Below are 17,917 nucleotides of genomic sequence, written 5' to 3'. Positions count from 1 at the left end.
GGGTGAATGAATGCACCCTATAGCAAAAACTTCTAAAAAAAAAAAAAAAAAAAACCCAAAATGTTTGTAAAATTCTATATGCCTTCAAAATTTTTAATTAAATTCCTGAAAACATCTCCTTTACAAAGTCAAATGGAATTTGGCTCCAGACAGATTTCCTTAAGTACTTACTTGGCTTTTTCCTATGAACTACGTACTGAGATCATTTAATTTCACTGAAATTCACACCTGCTCTATGGATAAATCATACCGGATAGTTTTTGTTTGTTTGTTTGGGTTTTTTTAGAGGTTTTTGCTATAGCGCGCATGCACTCACCAGAAAGACAGAGAGACAGAGAGACAGAAAGCAAGAAATCACCCCCCAGGGGGATGCCCATGCCACAATCCCTTCTCCTCCATTCTCCTCTTGGGATCTTGGGCATACACACACACACACGCCTGGCATGCGTTTAAGCCACCGCGTATACCCAATAGATTTTATCCTCAGTAAAATCAGAAAATGAATCAACATAAAACCTATAGATGCATCACATTTCTATAAGCAAAATACATTTATATAAGTGGTCACACTTTCAATTATTTTTCAGTACCAACTCTTAGAAACAAACTTTAAATTCAATCTTGACAACAAAAATATATTACAATAACATAGGAGAGTAACAATTCCCTAAAAGTAAAAATTAGGCCAACTTTTCAACAAAACAAATCTGTAGCAGAATTTCTATCCTGGTTAGTTTAAATGTATTCTTTGATAGCAAAGACAGTTTCCTGAACCTCCTAAACAGAATTTTTACTGGACCCAGAGAGCCTTAGCAGGCTAGAGTTTAGACTATAATTCTGTGTTCAGTGCATTTTGCTTAGTAAACTTCAGGCTCAAATAATCAAAATCTTCATTTTGCAAAGAGTACACATGGGGATAAAAGAAATTTTATTTTAAAGATTTTTCTTAAAATAACAGAAAACAAAAAAATACTTGTAAAAAGATTATTTTTCTATTGATTCATCCATCGAAGAAGCAGTCTCATATCTACCCCCCTCACTACCTATACTTTGGGAGTGTCTTAGAATACAGAGCAATTCTGGACATCACCATGTAGTGTGTGTGTGTGTGTGTGTGTGTGTACACAAAAAGTTAATTTTAGTAAGACTTGGTATCGGAAATTCTTGATGAATTATTCATCTGCTATCATTTATTTATTCCATTACATATTCAGACAAGTACGTTATCCAAACTCGGAGATGCATATATGTTCATAAATCCTGTTCAGAGCTTTTGCAAAAGAGAGTCAGACAAGCTTAAGAGGTCCATTTCCAAACTGTTAAGATACGGGTTTCAGATAATAAACTGGGTCCATAGCATTGGATACTACAGCATGCTCAGAGTAACAGCCTGCAAAGCAGTATTTCAACATGCAACACATGTGTGCACACACATGGAGAGCTGTGTCTGTGTGTGCGTGTGTGTGCCATTATACCCTAGCACTCCTAAGTAAATCAGTGACACCATGCTGTTAAGATTTCCATGCAGATGAGTAACATAAAGTGAAAACATATTATCTTTTTCTTTTTTTTTTATTTATTTTTTTGGGGGGAGAGGTTTTTGTTACAGGGCGCATGCACTTGCAAGAGAGAAAACATACATGTTTCCTATGGAATTTCATAAGGACTTTTCTTAGAGAAAAGCTGAATGTTCTACATAAATAAATGCAAAGGGAAAGGGGAACAAAAACAATGCCAGCCTACACCAGTGTGAAATTTTATTTTCTTAAAATACTCAAAAAATTGAAATCCTGTGAAAAATGCAAAGCATTGTCTTTTCGCTCTCTTTAAACCAGAATACAGTATTTGTAACTCAATGACAACTGACTGTGTGCCTACATATGAGCCGGGTACAGTCCTAGATACAGAGAATATTAATGACAGGTTCAAGGCCAAACACAACCTTAGTAACAAAACCAGAGAGACTTAAAACCATCTTGCCAACTATAGCCAACTAATTCAGACACTAGTTCACTATGTTATTAAATGTAACTCATTTACTCCTCAGCACATCATTGAGAAGTTTTTTATTTCACATTTAGAGACAATAATTTTATCAAAAAAAAAAATCAGTGAGGGACCAGCAGGTGGCGTAGTGGTTACATCACTGGACTCCCACATGGCTGACCACAGTTCCGAGTCCCGGGCTGGTGGCTTCCAACTCACGTCAGGCACATGTGAGTGCATGCCCAGAATCCCAAGAGGAGACTGGAGTAAAGGAATTGTGGCATGGCCATTCCTCCTCAGGAGTGATTTCTCATTTTCCGTCTCTCTGTCTCTCTGGCAAGTCCAAAAGTCTTTCTCTAACAACAACGACAAACGAGATTACGACATTCAAGATGACCATCGTCACATTAAAGCCAACTTCTTTCCTTGCCAACATTTTATCTAAGTCTTGTATTTACATGGAGAAAACATGATTGGAAGAGTTTTCAGAGAAGCTTTTTCATTCCCTTAAGCTATTCAATTAAAAAAATTATTTCTTCCTACTAATTTCTATTGCTTCGAACCTAGACAACTTAGTTTTCATTCTTAATAGAATGTTATTGTCCTTACATTCATTTCTATTTTAAGTACAAAGGACACTGGCTTTATTAATTCTGGAATGAATAAACTACAGCTATTTTGTCTACTTTATAACTTCTGGAAACATTTTCCTCATTAGCCATAGGTTATCTTTAGGTTTTCCCATCTGCAGTAATCATAACTATTAAGTTATTGCAACAGATAATATTTACAGACCACTACAGTGTTTTTAACTGGTCAGATGACCTCTACTCCTAAGGTACGGTTTATTCATCATATTACTTCAGTATTACTCAATAGGACCAACAGGAATGCTCTGTGGCAATGGTTAAAATCAGGTTTACCAGCATTTTTTTTAAAACCAGTGCTTGCCTAACAAGTAAACTGAAGTATTCAACCATCATGGGAAAGAAAACAAAATTCCTCAGGTGGAATTGTAGGTACCTCCTCAGGACCTGGAGATTCCAGTTTGTTGAGAATGTAAGAGCTGGCATAAGTGGCACTTACCTTGTCTTTTAAACCACACACACACACACACACACACACACACACACACACAATCGGATGAAATGATGGTGACTCTCTTACCTAAAGAATGTGCGGCTGTGGTTTTCGAACTGAAAAATCGGCCAAGCCCAAGGTCTCCAAGTTTGACCACCCCGGTGGCGGTAATGAATACATTAGCTGGTTTTATATCTGCGAATAAATGAAGGCACTGGGTGAAAGATGAGGCTGCTTTAGGAATTTTAAAGGAAGTAAAAATCATTTTTCATGGTAAAATTAAAACCTATTTCAAACATAAAAATTTGAATCTCAAACCAATTATTTTAGATAATTTTGATGCATTCTAGTACTTTGGAGTTCTCAATCTTCTAAATTATCAAAGCAGCATTATAAAGATCATTATTAATTTCCATTTAAAATGCATTTTGCTTTCCATTTTCAAGTAACCTTTTGTGAAATTCAAAGTACAAATGTATCCTTTATATATTAATTTTAAATAATATGTCTTAATAAAGATAACTTTATTAGTATGTTTTCATTAAAAAATTCATGACTTAATACCATTATGCATATAGTTATTTACTCAGAAGGCTTTGAAAATCTTAATTACTTAAAATAAATTATGTTGAAAATGTCCACACCCCCACAATCAGTGGATCAGTTACTTCCTGAAAAAACCTTAATACACTCTGCCCAACCATTTGACTAATCATCAAGAATACATTAAAAGCTAATGCTGAAGACGAAAAATGGAACTAGCCATAGTAAATAGTTTGGTAAAAACACACGACTCTTCCCTGTCTTCAGTCTACTGCTTTCCCACATCACTTTCCTTCTGTTAACCAGTAAGATGCTCAGAGGAGCCAAGCAGGAAAATCATTTCCATTTTCAGTTAAAACCAAGTAGAGCTGTAGGTAAAGGTTCATCACTCTAGGAAACTGTAATTTGGAAATAAATGTCCTGAGAAAGCCTGCTGTACTATGCACTGACTGGAAAGTTATTGCAAGTTAACACCTTGGACCATGCAGGCTACCTCAGGAGTCGCTAACGCTCTTCTCTTACCTCTGTGCATGACTCTCCGAGAATGCATGTGCTCCAGTGCGCTGCAGAGCTGGACAAAGTACTTCCAAACAGTTCTTTCAGGAATTAGCCTCTTCTGCTTCTTAAAATGCTTTTTAAAAGTTAAAAATGAGAAGTATGAGAACCAAAATTTTTAAGACTACAAAAATCCATATGTATATTAAAAAAAAAGAGAAAACACTCTTATCTACCTATTATCAACTAAAAGGCATGTGATGATTCTAAGATTTTACCTGACAAAACAGCTTACGTTTCTTCCTATTAAACCCAAAGTAAGACAGGTAACATTACGTCTTTATGATGTCCAACTACTTCAAGAAATTAACATCTAAATCAGTTTCTTGTCCTAAAAGAAAGATGTCTAATTTCATTTAAAGAAAAGCCAGAATAAAAACAGTCTAGGAACCTAAAAGTAATTGTGTCCCTTAAAAGACAATTCCTTTCCTGACAGAAGGTTTCACTACAGAATTCCTTTTAAATATTAAACCACCCTGGTGATTTGAAGTATCACAATTTATTAAAAATTAAGTAATCTAAGGGCATTATAGATTAAAAAAAATGTCCATGAATATTTCTATTGCAAAGTCAAACTTACACTTTACTTTAAATGAATGAAACTAAACTTTGTGGAAGAAAATCTTATAGGCAAAAAAAGGCTGAGAGCAGCAACAGGCCAATGAGGAGAGAATAGGCCGTCCTGAGAGAGTAAATAATAAAATCACTCCCAAACCACGGGTACATAGTTATGCTCATTTTTCTACATTACATTTGCTAGGAGGCTATACTAATAATATGCTCCTTCACAAACAAAGTTCTTAGCTCTATAAGAAACATTCAATACCTTAACATGTTTTTCAAAACCAAAAATGCAACTGGTTTCCAATTTAGCAATATTTATAAATAACCACAATACTGAATTTAAACAGGTCTTTATACAATTTTCTGATAATTTTAAGAATTTAAATATGTATTTTAACACACTTCATCTGGAAACAAGATATTTTGAGAAGTCCAACTGATTTGATATTTTTGTTACTGAAAATGAAGAAACTATCCTTGAGAAAAATCAACCTCCTCTGAATTTTTACAACTGTGACCAGCTGAGGGCAGACTGAAAGGAAAGACAGTACAAGGAAATTTGCTGACACTTCTGCTTCATACTTAGCAAAAGATCATACCTCTTGTCTCAGATGTACTCAAAATAACAAGGGCTAAAACTTTAGGGAAAAGCTAATTGACTCCATCTTTATAACACACACTACAGAAGTAAACTTACTAGCAGCTCAATAGCCAATACATCAGTAACATTGTAGCCTAAGAACAATTAGATGACCCCGTAATTAGAAAGCAAATCAGTTGTACCCATACTTTTGATTGTGTCAACATCAGTTTTCATTCTTAGGGGACAATGTTACAATCAGTTCTTCACACCTAATTTTCTTTCAGACTTCGAAAGAGTTCAGATAAGGCCTGTGTACATGCACGCCCTGATGCTTATTAGCATACACAGGACTGTGATGCGGACTGGAAGACAGGGACTGTCTCTTCATTCGAAATAAATATACTGTATCCTGTACGTATCAAACCATAAAAGAAAAACCGTTAGGCTTTACTACAGATTCTGAAAGCATTTTAATTATAATTAACTTGGCAGTATACTCATATAAACCGCATATTTTAAAAATAAATATATATATTTAAGACATAATACTGATTTAAAAATATCCCTCAAAATACACAGTAGGGAAGATGCCATCAGACCAAGATGATCCGATTCTTTCCACATTTTTACATTCTCTGTCGAGACTTTATCTTAAAACGAATTAAAGACTGTGACAATCAACTGACATTGATACAATGCCACTTAGAGTGACCTGGCAAGAGTTAAGTATCTACATTAGTAACAGGCCTTTGAATAAATAATACTAGGAATGTGATTTTGTCAGAGCATCAATTAAAGGCAGTTTCATCTTCTAATATTTTTCTACAAGTCTCTGTTTAAACATGAAGGTTTGCATCCACTGCTAAAGCACAGGGACTTCTTTTTTTTTTTTTTTTTTTTTTTGAGGAAAGTTCAGGCCTACTCACATTTACCTTCATCACATTTTTTTTAGTCTCTATTATACTGAGACTTGACTTCTAAAATGATTTGCTGTTAGCGTTATGCTTTGGTTTTGATTATTTCATCCATTCTGTCTTTTGACTTATTTCATTTACTTAAACAGAATGACTGATATTTAGATTTAAATTTACCATCTTTACTATATGCTTTTTCTCCCACCTGCTCTTTTTTTTCTTTGTGTATACTTTTTTTTAAAGTTTATTTATGAGACCAACAGTTGGCATAATGGCTATGTCGCAGAACTCCCATGTAGTTAACCATGGTTCAAGTCCCAGACCTGGGGCTTAAACTCAAGCCAGGCACGTGTGCGTGCCTGCCCAAGTTCCCGGGAGGAGAATGGAGGAGAAGGAATTGCGGTGTGGCCATCCCCCCGGGGAGTGATTTCTCGCCTTGTCTCTCTGTCTTTCTGGTGAGCACACATGCCCTATAGCAAAATAAAAGTTTTATTTATTTCGTCCTTCTGAAAGACAGAGAGACAGATGGACACTCCCAGTAAGGTTTTATCACTGTGATCCCACCCTAGCCTCAGCCGGCCAGATCCCAGGCATGTGCACAACTTAACGACGTATGTATGCAGGGAACCACAGGACCGAACCCAGAACCTTTTCATGTGGGTTCCACTGCATGACTGCTGCACTGCCGCTTGCCTTCCCCCTTTTATTCATATATCCTTTAGGAATAATTTAAAAGTTTTTATGTTTACATTGTTAGTCTGGAAGTTTTATTTTCTTTTACTATTAGCAGTACCCCCCCAAATTATAACACACCCCCTGCACTTTATCAAACTTAAAAAAAATTTACCAGAGGGTGCATGTGCTCACTAGAGGCAAAGAGAAGGAGAAGAAAGCACCCCTACATGGAATGTGGTCCTGTTCTTTCTCCATTTCTTCATCCTGTCTGGATTTGGGTGCACATGTATACACAGACAGCTTGCATATTTCTCAAGTCACCAGGTCTAGGAATCAAACTATGCAGTCAGCCATGCCAGGGAGATCTGCTTCCCTTAACCACCAGACCACAGGACTGGCCCTATAATAACTTTTAACCTCTACCAGGATAATGCCAGTTTCTTGGAGCACTTGAATTTTATTTTCCTACTCCTAAATATATGCCTTTTTTTTTTTTTTTTTTTTTTTTGAGGAAAGCAAGAGTCACAGTGAGAAAAGCCTGTCTGTTCTGATGGTGGCACTGTTGGCCAGTGATGAACAGCAAAAAGGGCAATGAAAATTTGAATTCTATTTACTCTTGGTAAAATCTGTATTAACATATGAGAGTTCTTCGAAAGGATAATGAAAATGCATAATATTAATAAAGAAAACTATGCACAGATTTCAGTTTTTGTACCAAAATATCTTTTATTAAAATATGAGACATATATATGTAAATTTGTTATTATTTAAAATAAATGAACATGTTGTTTTGAAATTTGAAAATATTTTTTAAAAAGTAGTAATAATGCTGCCAAAAAATTTATATTAGCACTATAAAGCAGGAACTTCCATAATGCCAAAGTATTAAAAGAAAATCTCTTAAAACTTATTCTAGTAAGCAGATGTCTTTTAAAAATTAATTCTGCAGCAAAATAGCATTCTGTTCAAAAACCCCATTTTCTCTGAAAACACAGCCCTATATAAATACCAATACATAAAAATTTTAAATGCTCATTTTCATTGTCATGTAAATTTCCCTAAAGCAATATATAATATGACCAAAATTTCTAAAGGTTAGCATCAATACAATGTCTACATGAAAAGAGATTATGTGATATGACACTTTTACCATATTTACATTCCAAAATAGACTGTACCTTTTATACCAGAAAACAAAGTACCTAAAAATATATGAACAGACAGAAATAAACACTCAGGTATACCTGACCACTTCAGTATAATTTTTAAGTTATTTTTTTCAAAGTGTATAGTCTTTACTCTTGGCAAATCTTCAAATACTGTTTATTTTTTAAAAGCACATTTTCTACCTCCATCAACATTATACAGATAAACACTTGGCAAATAGAAAACCTAGACAGAACAAGAAGCTAGTCAGTACACACAACATGTATACACAAACATCAGAGGACATGATGTCTCCTTTCCGTAAAAGATCTCCAGAATTTCACTGAGGGGAAATTCAGTGCACCTGGCAGGACGTTCACAGCATCAGCTAAGTGATCTGTACTAATATAACAGAGGCTAGCTTATACAAGCTGCTTCCATTCAAAAATTGGGGGACAACAGTTGCTTTAATAGTCATGCCTTTTTTTTTTTTTTTTTTTTTTTGGAGAGGTTTTTGCTATAGGGCACGTGTGCTCACCAGAAAGAGAGAGAGAGAGAGACAGAAAGCGAGAAATCACTCCCCAGGGAGATGGCCACACCGCAATCCCTTCTCCTCCACTCGCCTCTCGGGATCTTGGGCATGCACGCACACGTGCCTGGCATGAGTTTAAGCCATCGGGTCCGGAACTCAAACTGTGGTCGACTACATGGGAGTCCGGGGAGTGGTGTTTCCATACAAGCAGTTACATTGCTAAACAAAAGTGTTTCAGGCTAGATAGCAAAGACAGTAGCAAGTAGAAGACATCGTCCCGGATGCGGTTTTCTGTATGGCTAACACAAGCTATTTTCTCATGGGAAGGGCAAACAGGTTTACAGAAGCAGACAGCCATGTTAGGGTAAGGGAACAAAATGGACAAACAGTTGTTCACGGGCAAGATCCAATATGTGGCCTTCCACAGAACTGGTTTCTGCTTTCTACACACAACAACTCCAAGTAGATCATACACTGTTTATTTCTTACTTTGCAATTCAAGCATTCTTTTCCAAGAACTCGCAGGAAGACTGTCAATGCTATCACACAGAATAAACTCAACCACCATGAAGAAAGAGCAAATGAGGACCAGCAGTTGGCATAATGGCTATGTCTCTAGACTCCCACATAGTCGACTGTGGTTTGAGTCCCAGAACCGGTGGCTTAAACTCATGCCGGGCGCGTGAGTGCCCAAGATCCCAAGAGGAAAATGTAGGAGAAGGGACTGTGGCATGGCCATTCCCCCTGGGGGGGGGGGGTCACTTTCTATCTCTCTGTCTCTCTCTTTCTGTCAAGCGCACGCACCCTATAGCAAAAATTTCTAAAAAAAAAAAAAGCAAAAGATCTTGTTTTAAAAAGTATTCACTTCTGTTGTATGTCAAAACATTTAAGCTTATAGCTTGGCATGTTCATCTTTAAAGAAGAAAATTTCAAGCAAAATATCTGAAACCATCAAGGCCAGCTTCATGAGTTCCACGCTTGGTTTGCTGCTCTGTTATAGCCTTCTTGAAAATGCCTAATAATTTTTTTTAACAAAAAGATCTATAATTATGCAGCTGGCCCTGAGAATTACATGCTACAAGCATCCTTTAGAAATGCACTGCTATGGGGACCAGCAGTTAGCATAATGGCTATGTCGCTGGACTCCCACGTAGTCGACCGCGGTTTGCATCCCGGACCCAGTGGCTTAAACTCAAGCCAGGCGTGTGTGTGTGCGTGCCCAAGATCCCTAGAGGAGAATGGAGAAGGGATTGCAGTGTGGCCATCCCCCTTGGGGGGTGATTTCTCGCTTTCTGTCTCTCTGTCTCTCTCTGTCTGAAGAGCGCACGTGCCCTATAACAAAATCCTCTCAAAAAAAAATAAAAAAGAAAGAAAGAAAGAAATGCACTGCTATGGACCCAGCTATTGTGGTGCAAAGCTCTGCAATGCTGCAAACCACAAGGTAGACTAGGGTTTGGTTCCTGGGTCGGCCTGTACATGCTCTTGCACGTATGAGGCCCATGATCCCGGCTGGCCAGGAAGCATGTAAGGAGGGTTGTGGTTTGAGACCCCATCAAGGCTCCTTGCCTTTTTCTCTTTCTCTCATGAAAAAAAGAATACACTAACAGAAAGGAATATACTGCTGTGGTTAAAAGAAATAAAAGATAAAAACCAAAGCAACAAATGAAATCTCGGTGTACAAAGCATTTAGGAAGATTAGGAAAAATGCTAATTAAATGATGAGAAATAACTAAATTATAAGAGAACAAGCATTGCAGGCACCAGCTGTTTTCCATCTCTTCCAAGTTTCTCACACAGGAAGTAAGTGATTTAAGTTCAATACAAGACAACATTTCCTGATTGGAATATTGTCAAATGTTTTAATGTGCCACTCACCTAATCCGTACTCTTCTCTAACAATAACAGATCTTATTATGAGACTCGACAGTAACTAGTTGTGGAACCCTGAACGAGCTACTTAATCTTGCCAGGTCTCAGTTTCCTCACTATATTAAAAAGAGTGTTTGGAGATGACCTAAGAAATCTGTGCAATATCACCAATGCTTCTACAGCCTCAGTTACAAATAAAACCTTAAGTAATAAATGTCTGAACAGTTTCACACTTAAAAATAATTAACAGTTTACAGGTGGTATATCCTTATCCTTCATCCCTCCAGTTATTAAAAACAAAGTAAAACAACAGAGAACCTTCAGAGATCCCTCAATGACTCACTTAGTGCCATAAATGGTCTTCATGTGAGAGGGCAGGTAGTTAGAGCTCTTTGTTATAACCCTGTGATCAGGTCAGACACTTACCATCAGAAGGATGTTAGATCCCTAGACACACAGAGCTTCGTAATTGTAACGCATGGCTATGAAATTCCAGTTTGCAGTAGTTAATTTGAAAGAACTAAATGCAGGAACTGGGCAATGGAAAAGACAGACTGGTTCTGAATACAGAACTGATGGTTTAAGAGTGATTTTTATAATATGTTAACCTTTCTATGGAGGTATTTTCTTTCTGAAGGGATAATGAAGTATTGGCAGACTAAACTATGCAAATATTTGCTATCTACAGTTTGGGAGAATTATGTAAGTATGTGCAGTATTTATGTCTCAGTTAAAATTTTGGTATGCGGTAATAATTTGCAGTGTGTGAGTCTTCTCACTCTTGGTACTCTGAATGAACCTCAGACCCCTTCAGTTGCTCACAAGCTGTAAAAAGACTGGGCCAGGCAGTGCAGGGTCACTGACAGTATTTAACACAGCATCTCATTCCTCTACTGCGATCAAATCTTTCCCAGTCAGGGTCTACCAGGCTTGTCCCTTCCTGTAATAGTGGAAAAGCTAGTCAAGGGTGCTCAATTGTTTCTAGAATATAATTTAAGAGAAGATAAATATAATCAGTTCATTCCCCAAAGTCAAATTTGTACAGGTTATTAACAGAAACTAAAATTACATTTCGTCTTAGGGTAGAAAATATAGGAGAGTTGTTTTTGTTTTTGTTGTTTTTTTCCCTGACCCAATAAAGCCTTGTAAAAGAAGAAGCAAAAACCCTTCAATTGTCTAGTAAACAAGAAAATAAGGCACCTATAAAGTCACTGTGTTTTCCTCCCCCAAAAACTGTTGCCTTCTGAATGTTCGTGCCTCAAATCAAGGAAACTTATTCAGAATATTAACACACACACACACACACACACACACACACACACACACACACACAGATCCGTATAATACACGATGGCATCAGAATGACCCAGGACTGATTCCTGCATTGCTGCCCTGTGGGAAATTCTTCAGAGAAACTTCCGTGTTAGTAACACTGATGAGAAAATACGTGGAAATATTTCAGCGTTTTCTCTACTGCATCAGAGTACTACAGAGACATAAAGTGAGATTAGAAAAAAAGCAGAAATCAGTCCTAAGGAAGACATAAAAGGTCAAGGAGATAAACAGAAATATTTGCCTCTTTAAAGAATTCTTTCTTGTCACATAAAGAAAACTCATACACAGAATAAACACACACACACACACACACACACACACACACACACACACACACACACAGATCCGTATAATACACGATGGCATCAGAATGACCCAGGACTGATTCCTGCATTGCTGCCCTGTGGGAAATTCTTCAGAGAAACTTCCGTGTTAGTAACACTGATGAGAAAATACGTGGAAATATTTCAGCGTTTTCTCTACTGCATCAGAGTACTACAGAGACATAAAGTGAGATTAGAAAAAAAGCAGAAATCAGTCCTAAGGAAGACATAAAAGGTCAAGGAGATAAACAGAAATATTTGCCTCTTTAAAGAATTCTTTCTTGTCATGTTACATCTGACAACATTAAGATAGAAAGACATTTCGATTCCCTTAACAGACGAAGAACACACCATGATGAGACAGTAGAAGTCTCTCAGAAGAACGCTAAGGAAAAGAAAGCGAGGCTGTAATGCAAAGGTGCCTATACGCCCTCCCTCTATTTGTCGAGAGCTCCCAGAATCACTGTTTGTGGTGGAACATGGCTTGTGAAGGTTCCAGCAGCATCACCTTCAAATGTCAGGAGCAACAATAAGCTCCTTGGAAATGATCTTCTAATTTCTCCCAAATAAACACAGCTCAAAATTCATATATCACTGTTTTAGTTGCACTCACAGAACTATATAATGGTTGTTATGGTATTTTCCGTTTATAAAATGTCTAAAGAGAAATGTTTCACTATCAAATACTGAAGTATCAAAAGAAAACCCAAGTGATATTTCATCAATACCTGCTTCTGTAAAAGTCTGTACATATACACACACATATATAGACATAAATTTATATGAATATACATAGGTGTCCATGTATTGTGTGTGGGTAGCTAAGCATATGGATCTACATATATAGTACTCAATTCTAAATAACTTTTTGGATAGTATCACTAGTTTGTAATCTTACGGCAATAATTCTAAAGTAAAATAGAAGACAATTTTATCCAAAATTGACAACTGTACACAAAACGGATTGCATTCAGGATCACGGGCATTCTCCGTTGTCCGACATAGACTAGACACTCTAGCCAGATGCTGAAATGGGACGTGTAGGCATCCAGGTAAACAATAAATCAGTTATCAAAGGGAGACAGCACTGCTGGAAAGCCTATAATGCTTTAAGGATCAAAGGTCAAAGTGTAAAAGACATTTTAAAGTGATTTTATTTCTAATACAATCTCTAAATTTGGGTAAGTACTTATAAAGATGTATCTGCAAATGTTAAAAAAACTAAATAATGCAGCAACTATCTCCATCCAAAATGTGGTTGACAATCCAGCTAATTCATCAAAGTCTACGCAGAATTCTAATGTGCACTTCCTTCTCCCAAACTCTCAGGTCCTGGCATATAACCCTTTCCTGGAGTGTGAGTTGGACATGTAAATACTATGAAATATTATTACCATATTATATTCTCTCATTTGGCAGGAGAGATTTTGCAGATGTAATTAAAGTTCCTAACCCGTCTGCTTTAAATTAATCAAAAGGGGAATACCCTCGGCAGGCCTGACCTAATAAGGTGGGCCCTTAAAAAAGTCCCAGAGACTCTCCTGCTCAAGCCTGCAGAGACGGGGGACCAGGGAATGGCCAGCAGCCCTGAGAACCTTACTAAGGTCCCCAGTTGACAAGCAGGAAGAGAGCACGCACCTCAGTAACACCCGCAAACAGACAGCCAGTGAACTTGAAATAGACTCTGACCTTCAGAAAACTCCTAGCCCTGCTGAGATCTTGACTTCAATCTTCTAAGGCCTTGAACACCTAAACTCCTAACCCAAAGGAACTGTGAGATAAGAAATTTGTGTTGTTCTAAGCCACTAAATTAATGGTCATTTGTTTTCCAGCAATAGAAAACAAAGTATTGGGTCATTGGAAAAATCATGACACGTTTTTCTATGTCGAAATGTGCTGTGCCTTTTGAAATGACTCAATACATGTCAAATACAACAAAAATCAATGTATAAAATCAAGTTTGGAGCTATCCTCAGGGCCTGGTAGTTAAGAGAGCCAGATCCCACATGGCCGACTGTGCAGTTTGTTTATTGTCTTGAAAAACACACCAGGTATGTGCATGCATGCCCCAAACCCCAACAGGGCAATGAAATGTAGGAGGAGAAAGGATTGTGGGCGTGACCACACCCCATGGGGAGGTTCTCTCTCTCTCTCTCTCTCTGGCATGCATGCCCTCTTGTAATTTTTTAAAATTAATTTAATGTTTATATAAATAAAAAGTTTTGAGACTCCCAGCAATTTTACAGGGAATACCATAACTGGTGACTATGTAGAAAATATAATGGTGATGATCCAATAAGACAGCCTATATCTAAACACTTTAGAAATAAGGAGAGCCTAATTAGTTGTCCAGAACAGCCTGGCAGATAATAGACATCCATTAAATTATTTGTATCCCATACTTCAATAGAAAACATAAGAATAAAATTCAATTCTTAGCCATTACAATGTGGCATGAAGCTCTTTTGGCTGATAACAGACTTCTGAGTTTCCCTCAGATTTATTATATTAGGTTATATTTCTTTAATTGATATTTTTTATCAAAATACTGCTTTAAATATCACATTAAATACACTCATACATTTTCTCCTATTTGTCTCAAATCACCTTTCTAATACGCAATTAGAAATACATGACTAGTACAATAAGTTAGGTGCATTTTGCAAAATGGGCTCTGAAAATTTAAAATACATGTTAGCAACATTGCTACTGAAAAGCTGAAAGAAATAAAGCTCTTATTTACATATTTTTGAGATTAGCCTTATTTCCTCTGCACTAAGCTTGTTTCTTACCATTAAAACAATGAAATAAACAGTGTAAGTCCTATTATGAAAGGTAGCATATATTGGTCCAAGCCAGATTCCAATAACAAAAACATAGAATGTGTGTGTATTGTATGTATCTCACAATTTAGCTGAAATCTGTTTTGTAACAGTATATTTTCCTTTAAAATTCTAATTACTGATAATGAAGAAATAGTTGATGAAAAATTCTGGATTTCCTTTTATCCTAAAACTCATCTGGGAAGTATTTCATCTGACCACAGCCTCAGGTATTCCTTTGTCACTAATTAGAGAAATACTGACTATTTCAAGTATAAATTGCTTAATTATATTTGTCAGCCTGCTCTAAACCAATTAATTATTTACTTGTAAAAATCTTTGATGCAATGCTATCCAGAGGTTCGTTTCTGGAATAGAGACCAGAAGCTATATTTCCTCTTCTACCCCAATTAAGCTGAGGAGACCTGAGCGAGGGAAATACATTGTTGTGATGCGCAATGAATTATAGCGTCACTCAGCGGCACAGAACTGCATCGTGTCCTTTACAATTGGAGCCTTCACTGCTGTCCTAGATAAAGCTTTAAGTCACTGCATGTCCCATTACAAAAGAGCTTCCTAATGTAATCTCTTTTTTTTTAAGTTATTTATTTATTCCATGAGTGTATGGTGTGGGGGGTAAATGGAGGGAGAGAGAGAGGGGGAGAGGGAGAGAGGGAGAAAGAGAGAGAGGGAGAGAGAGGGAACGAACACCCAACAGGATCCTAACACTGCAACCACCCAGGCTCAGTCAGCCCCAGATCACAGGCATGTGCGTGCCCGGTATGCCCAGGGAAAGGTCTCTGGACATGAACCAGGAACCTCTCGTGGTTCCCAGGAGCCATGGCAGTGTAACAGAGAGCCATGTTTTACCTCTGAACTACCTGAATCCCATGTAATCTCTTTTATACAGAATAATTTATAGAACTAGTAAGAGTATTTAGAAAACAATTCTAGAATTTATTAGCCCACCACTCCCCCCCCCAAAAAAAATCATCCTGCACCAGAATCCTGCTGTATCTCACTTCAGCACTGCACTCTCTCGGCAACTCTCCAAGGGAGCAGAGCGCAAGCAGCAGGAAAGTGCTGTGACTTCACACACCCACCCAGGCCACCTACTGGCCCCTGGGCCAGAGTCCAGGAACAAAGGGCAAATAACCAGCTTGGACTCGTGCTGTCACTGCACACTTGTTGAGTTCCTCCTCTCAGCCAAGGAGGATGGAAACCCAAAGCAGATCAGCCGTGTGAGCAGAGCAGCATGGCCCGTCCTGTCCAGAGCTTCAGGTCTAGTGGGGGCGCACACGTCGATACAACAATCGTGCAAACGTGCGCCTAACTATATTACTAAGTGTGATGGAAGAAGGGCACTCCGAGAGCAGCCAACCCTCGAACAGTCTCTGTCAAAGGGAAATGCCTGAGGAAGCGATAGCCAAGGGAAGAGCTGGAGGGAGAACAGCCATAACTTCGGCCAGGAGCGGAAGGGCAGAGCATCCCAGGTGAATGGTGTCACATACAAGAGTGACATGAGGAAGGACAGTAAGGCAAGGAACTAAAAGGCCCATGCGCCGGAACCCAGGAGGAAAAGCAGGGGCGGGAAAGCAGGGGTGGGCTGTCCTGCAACTCTCTGCTGAGAACCCCTCTGTGCCCGGTGCTGCTCTAGACACTGAGACTCGTGCGTGCGTTCACAGGACAACGCAGGGAGCTTATCTTCTCGATCACACTAATTTTGGCAAATGCTGCCAAACATTTTCATTTTTACCCTCCATAGGAAACCCTGGGAGGATTTCACGACAACAAAGGCTCTCCTTTTTCTTTTTCTGTGGTTGAGAAACAGATTGGAGGCCTGGGTGTGGAGGATACATGGGAGATGAGTTAAAAGGCTCACGCTCGCCAGGTGTGAAACGGTGCTACTTCAGCTACAGGGACGGAGATGGAAGTGCAGCAGGGTGAAGAAAGTTGAAAGGCATTCAGAAGAAAAAATAAACAAAACTTGGTGACAGATTGAAAACAGGAGGAGAAGCAGAGAAGGGGCCGAGTCCTGGTTGCCAGCGGGCACGAGCTAGCCTGGTGTGAGACTAGAGCTGAGGCCCAGGGGAGTAGTCTGCAGGCCGTGAATCTGTGCACAGCTTCCCGCGTGCGGAATTAAGAGTGCTCCGTGCTAAAGGTGAAAAAATCAGATGTCAACAAGCACAGAGAGCACCTGAATCCACGCAGGAGAGATCAACTACAAAGGGAGGACCGAGTGGGAGCGGGTGGGGGTGCTGGTTCTGAAACTTGAAACTCCAGCATTAAAAGCCAGGAAGCAGAGAATGACTCAGTTAAGGAGGAGTTTCCAGGGCAGTGGGACTCAGTGAGCCAGGACAAGAGGATTGGAAGGATGGTAGGATGAGGACTGGACAAAGGCCACCTGACTTCCTGACAGACGTCGCTTGAAGGCCATTTTGTGTGACTTGTAGAAATGGGGTCAGGAGTAAATGTCCGACGGTGGAGGGAAAAAGAAGCAGGGCAGTAATTGGAGGCAGAGGCAGCAGCGGTAAGGCGGGGAGACCTGCTCGTAGGAGCGTCTCAGACCATGGTATTCAAGCAGCGCCTGCTGCGACCGCCACACTAGCTCTTTTTAAAGTTTCTCCGTATTACCACCAACTGGCCTATCATATTCCGTACTCTACCTGCTGAGCATTTTGCTTGACTTCTCCACTGGGAGGTAAGCTTCCTAAATGAATACATGAATGAGGGACACGTGTGCATGCATAAACACACATGTAAACATGTTTAAGACATCAGAGACCTGACACCCCTACATGTTGATAGATGGGATCCAGAAGATGCACAATGGTTGTGGATCCAGGACTGGGAATAGAATATGGGAGGAAGACAGACAGGAAAGCCTGGTGGAGGGACACAAAACGATCTGTCCCATCTTACAAAGACATGCGACAGGAGAGGAGGAGGGAGGAAGCAGCAGATGCAAGTCGTTGGTCTAGCAGCTTTGG

General features: G+C 38.8%; 1 protein-coding gene across 2 annotated transcripts in view; it reads right to left on the bottom strand.

Annotated features, from left to right (window-relative positions):
- NEK7 (NIMA related kinase 7) overlaps window positions 1–17,917 on the bottom strand; it is a 96,150-nt gene that overhangs the window by 35,419 nt on the left and 42,814 nt on the right. For both annotated transcript variants that reach the window (XM_006155437.3, XM_014590485.2), the window contains 2 exons: window positions 4,132–4,240; window positions 3,154–3,261 (listed from right to left, as the gene is read on the bottom strand). In XM_006155437.3, coding sequence (XP_006155499.1) covers window positions 3,154–3,261; window positions 4,132–4,240 — 217 coding nt within the window. The remainder of the gene's footprint in view (window positions 1–3,153; window positions 3,262–4,131; window positions 4,241–17,917) is intronic.

This window comes from Tupaia chinensis, unplaced genomic scaffold (assembly GCF_000334495.1).
Source record: "Tupaia chinensis unplaced genomic scaffold, TupChi_1.0 Scaffold000453_1, whole genome shotgun sequence".
Taxonomy (NCBI): Eukaryota; Metazoa; Chordata; class Mammalia; order Scandentia; family Tupaiidae; genus Tupaia; species Tupaia belangeri.
The sequence above is the reverse complement of the archived record's forward strand: the minus strand, read 5'-3'. Positions and strand labels throughout refer to the sequence as shown.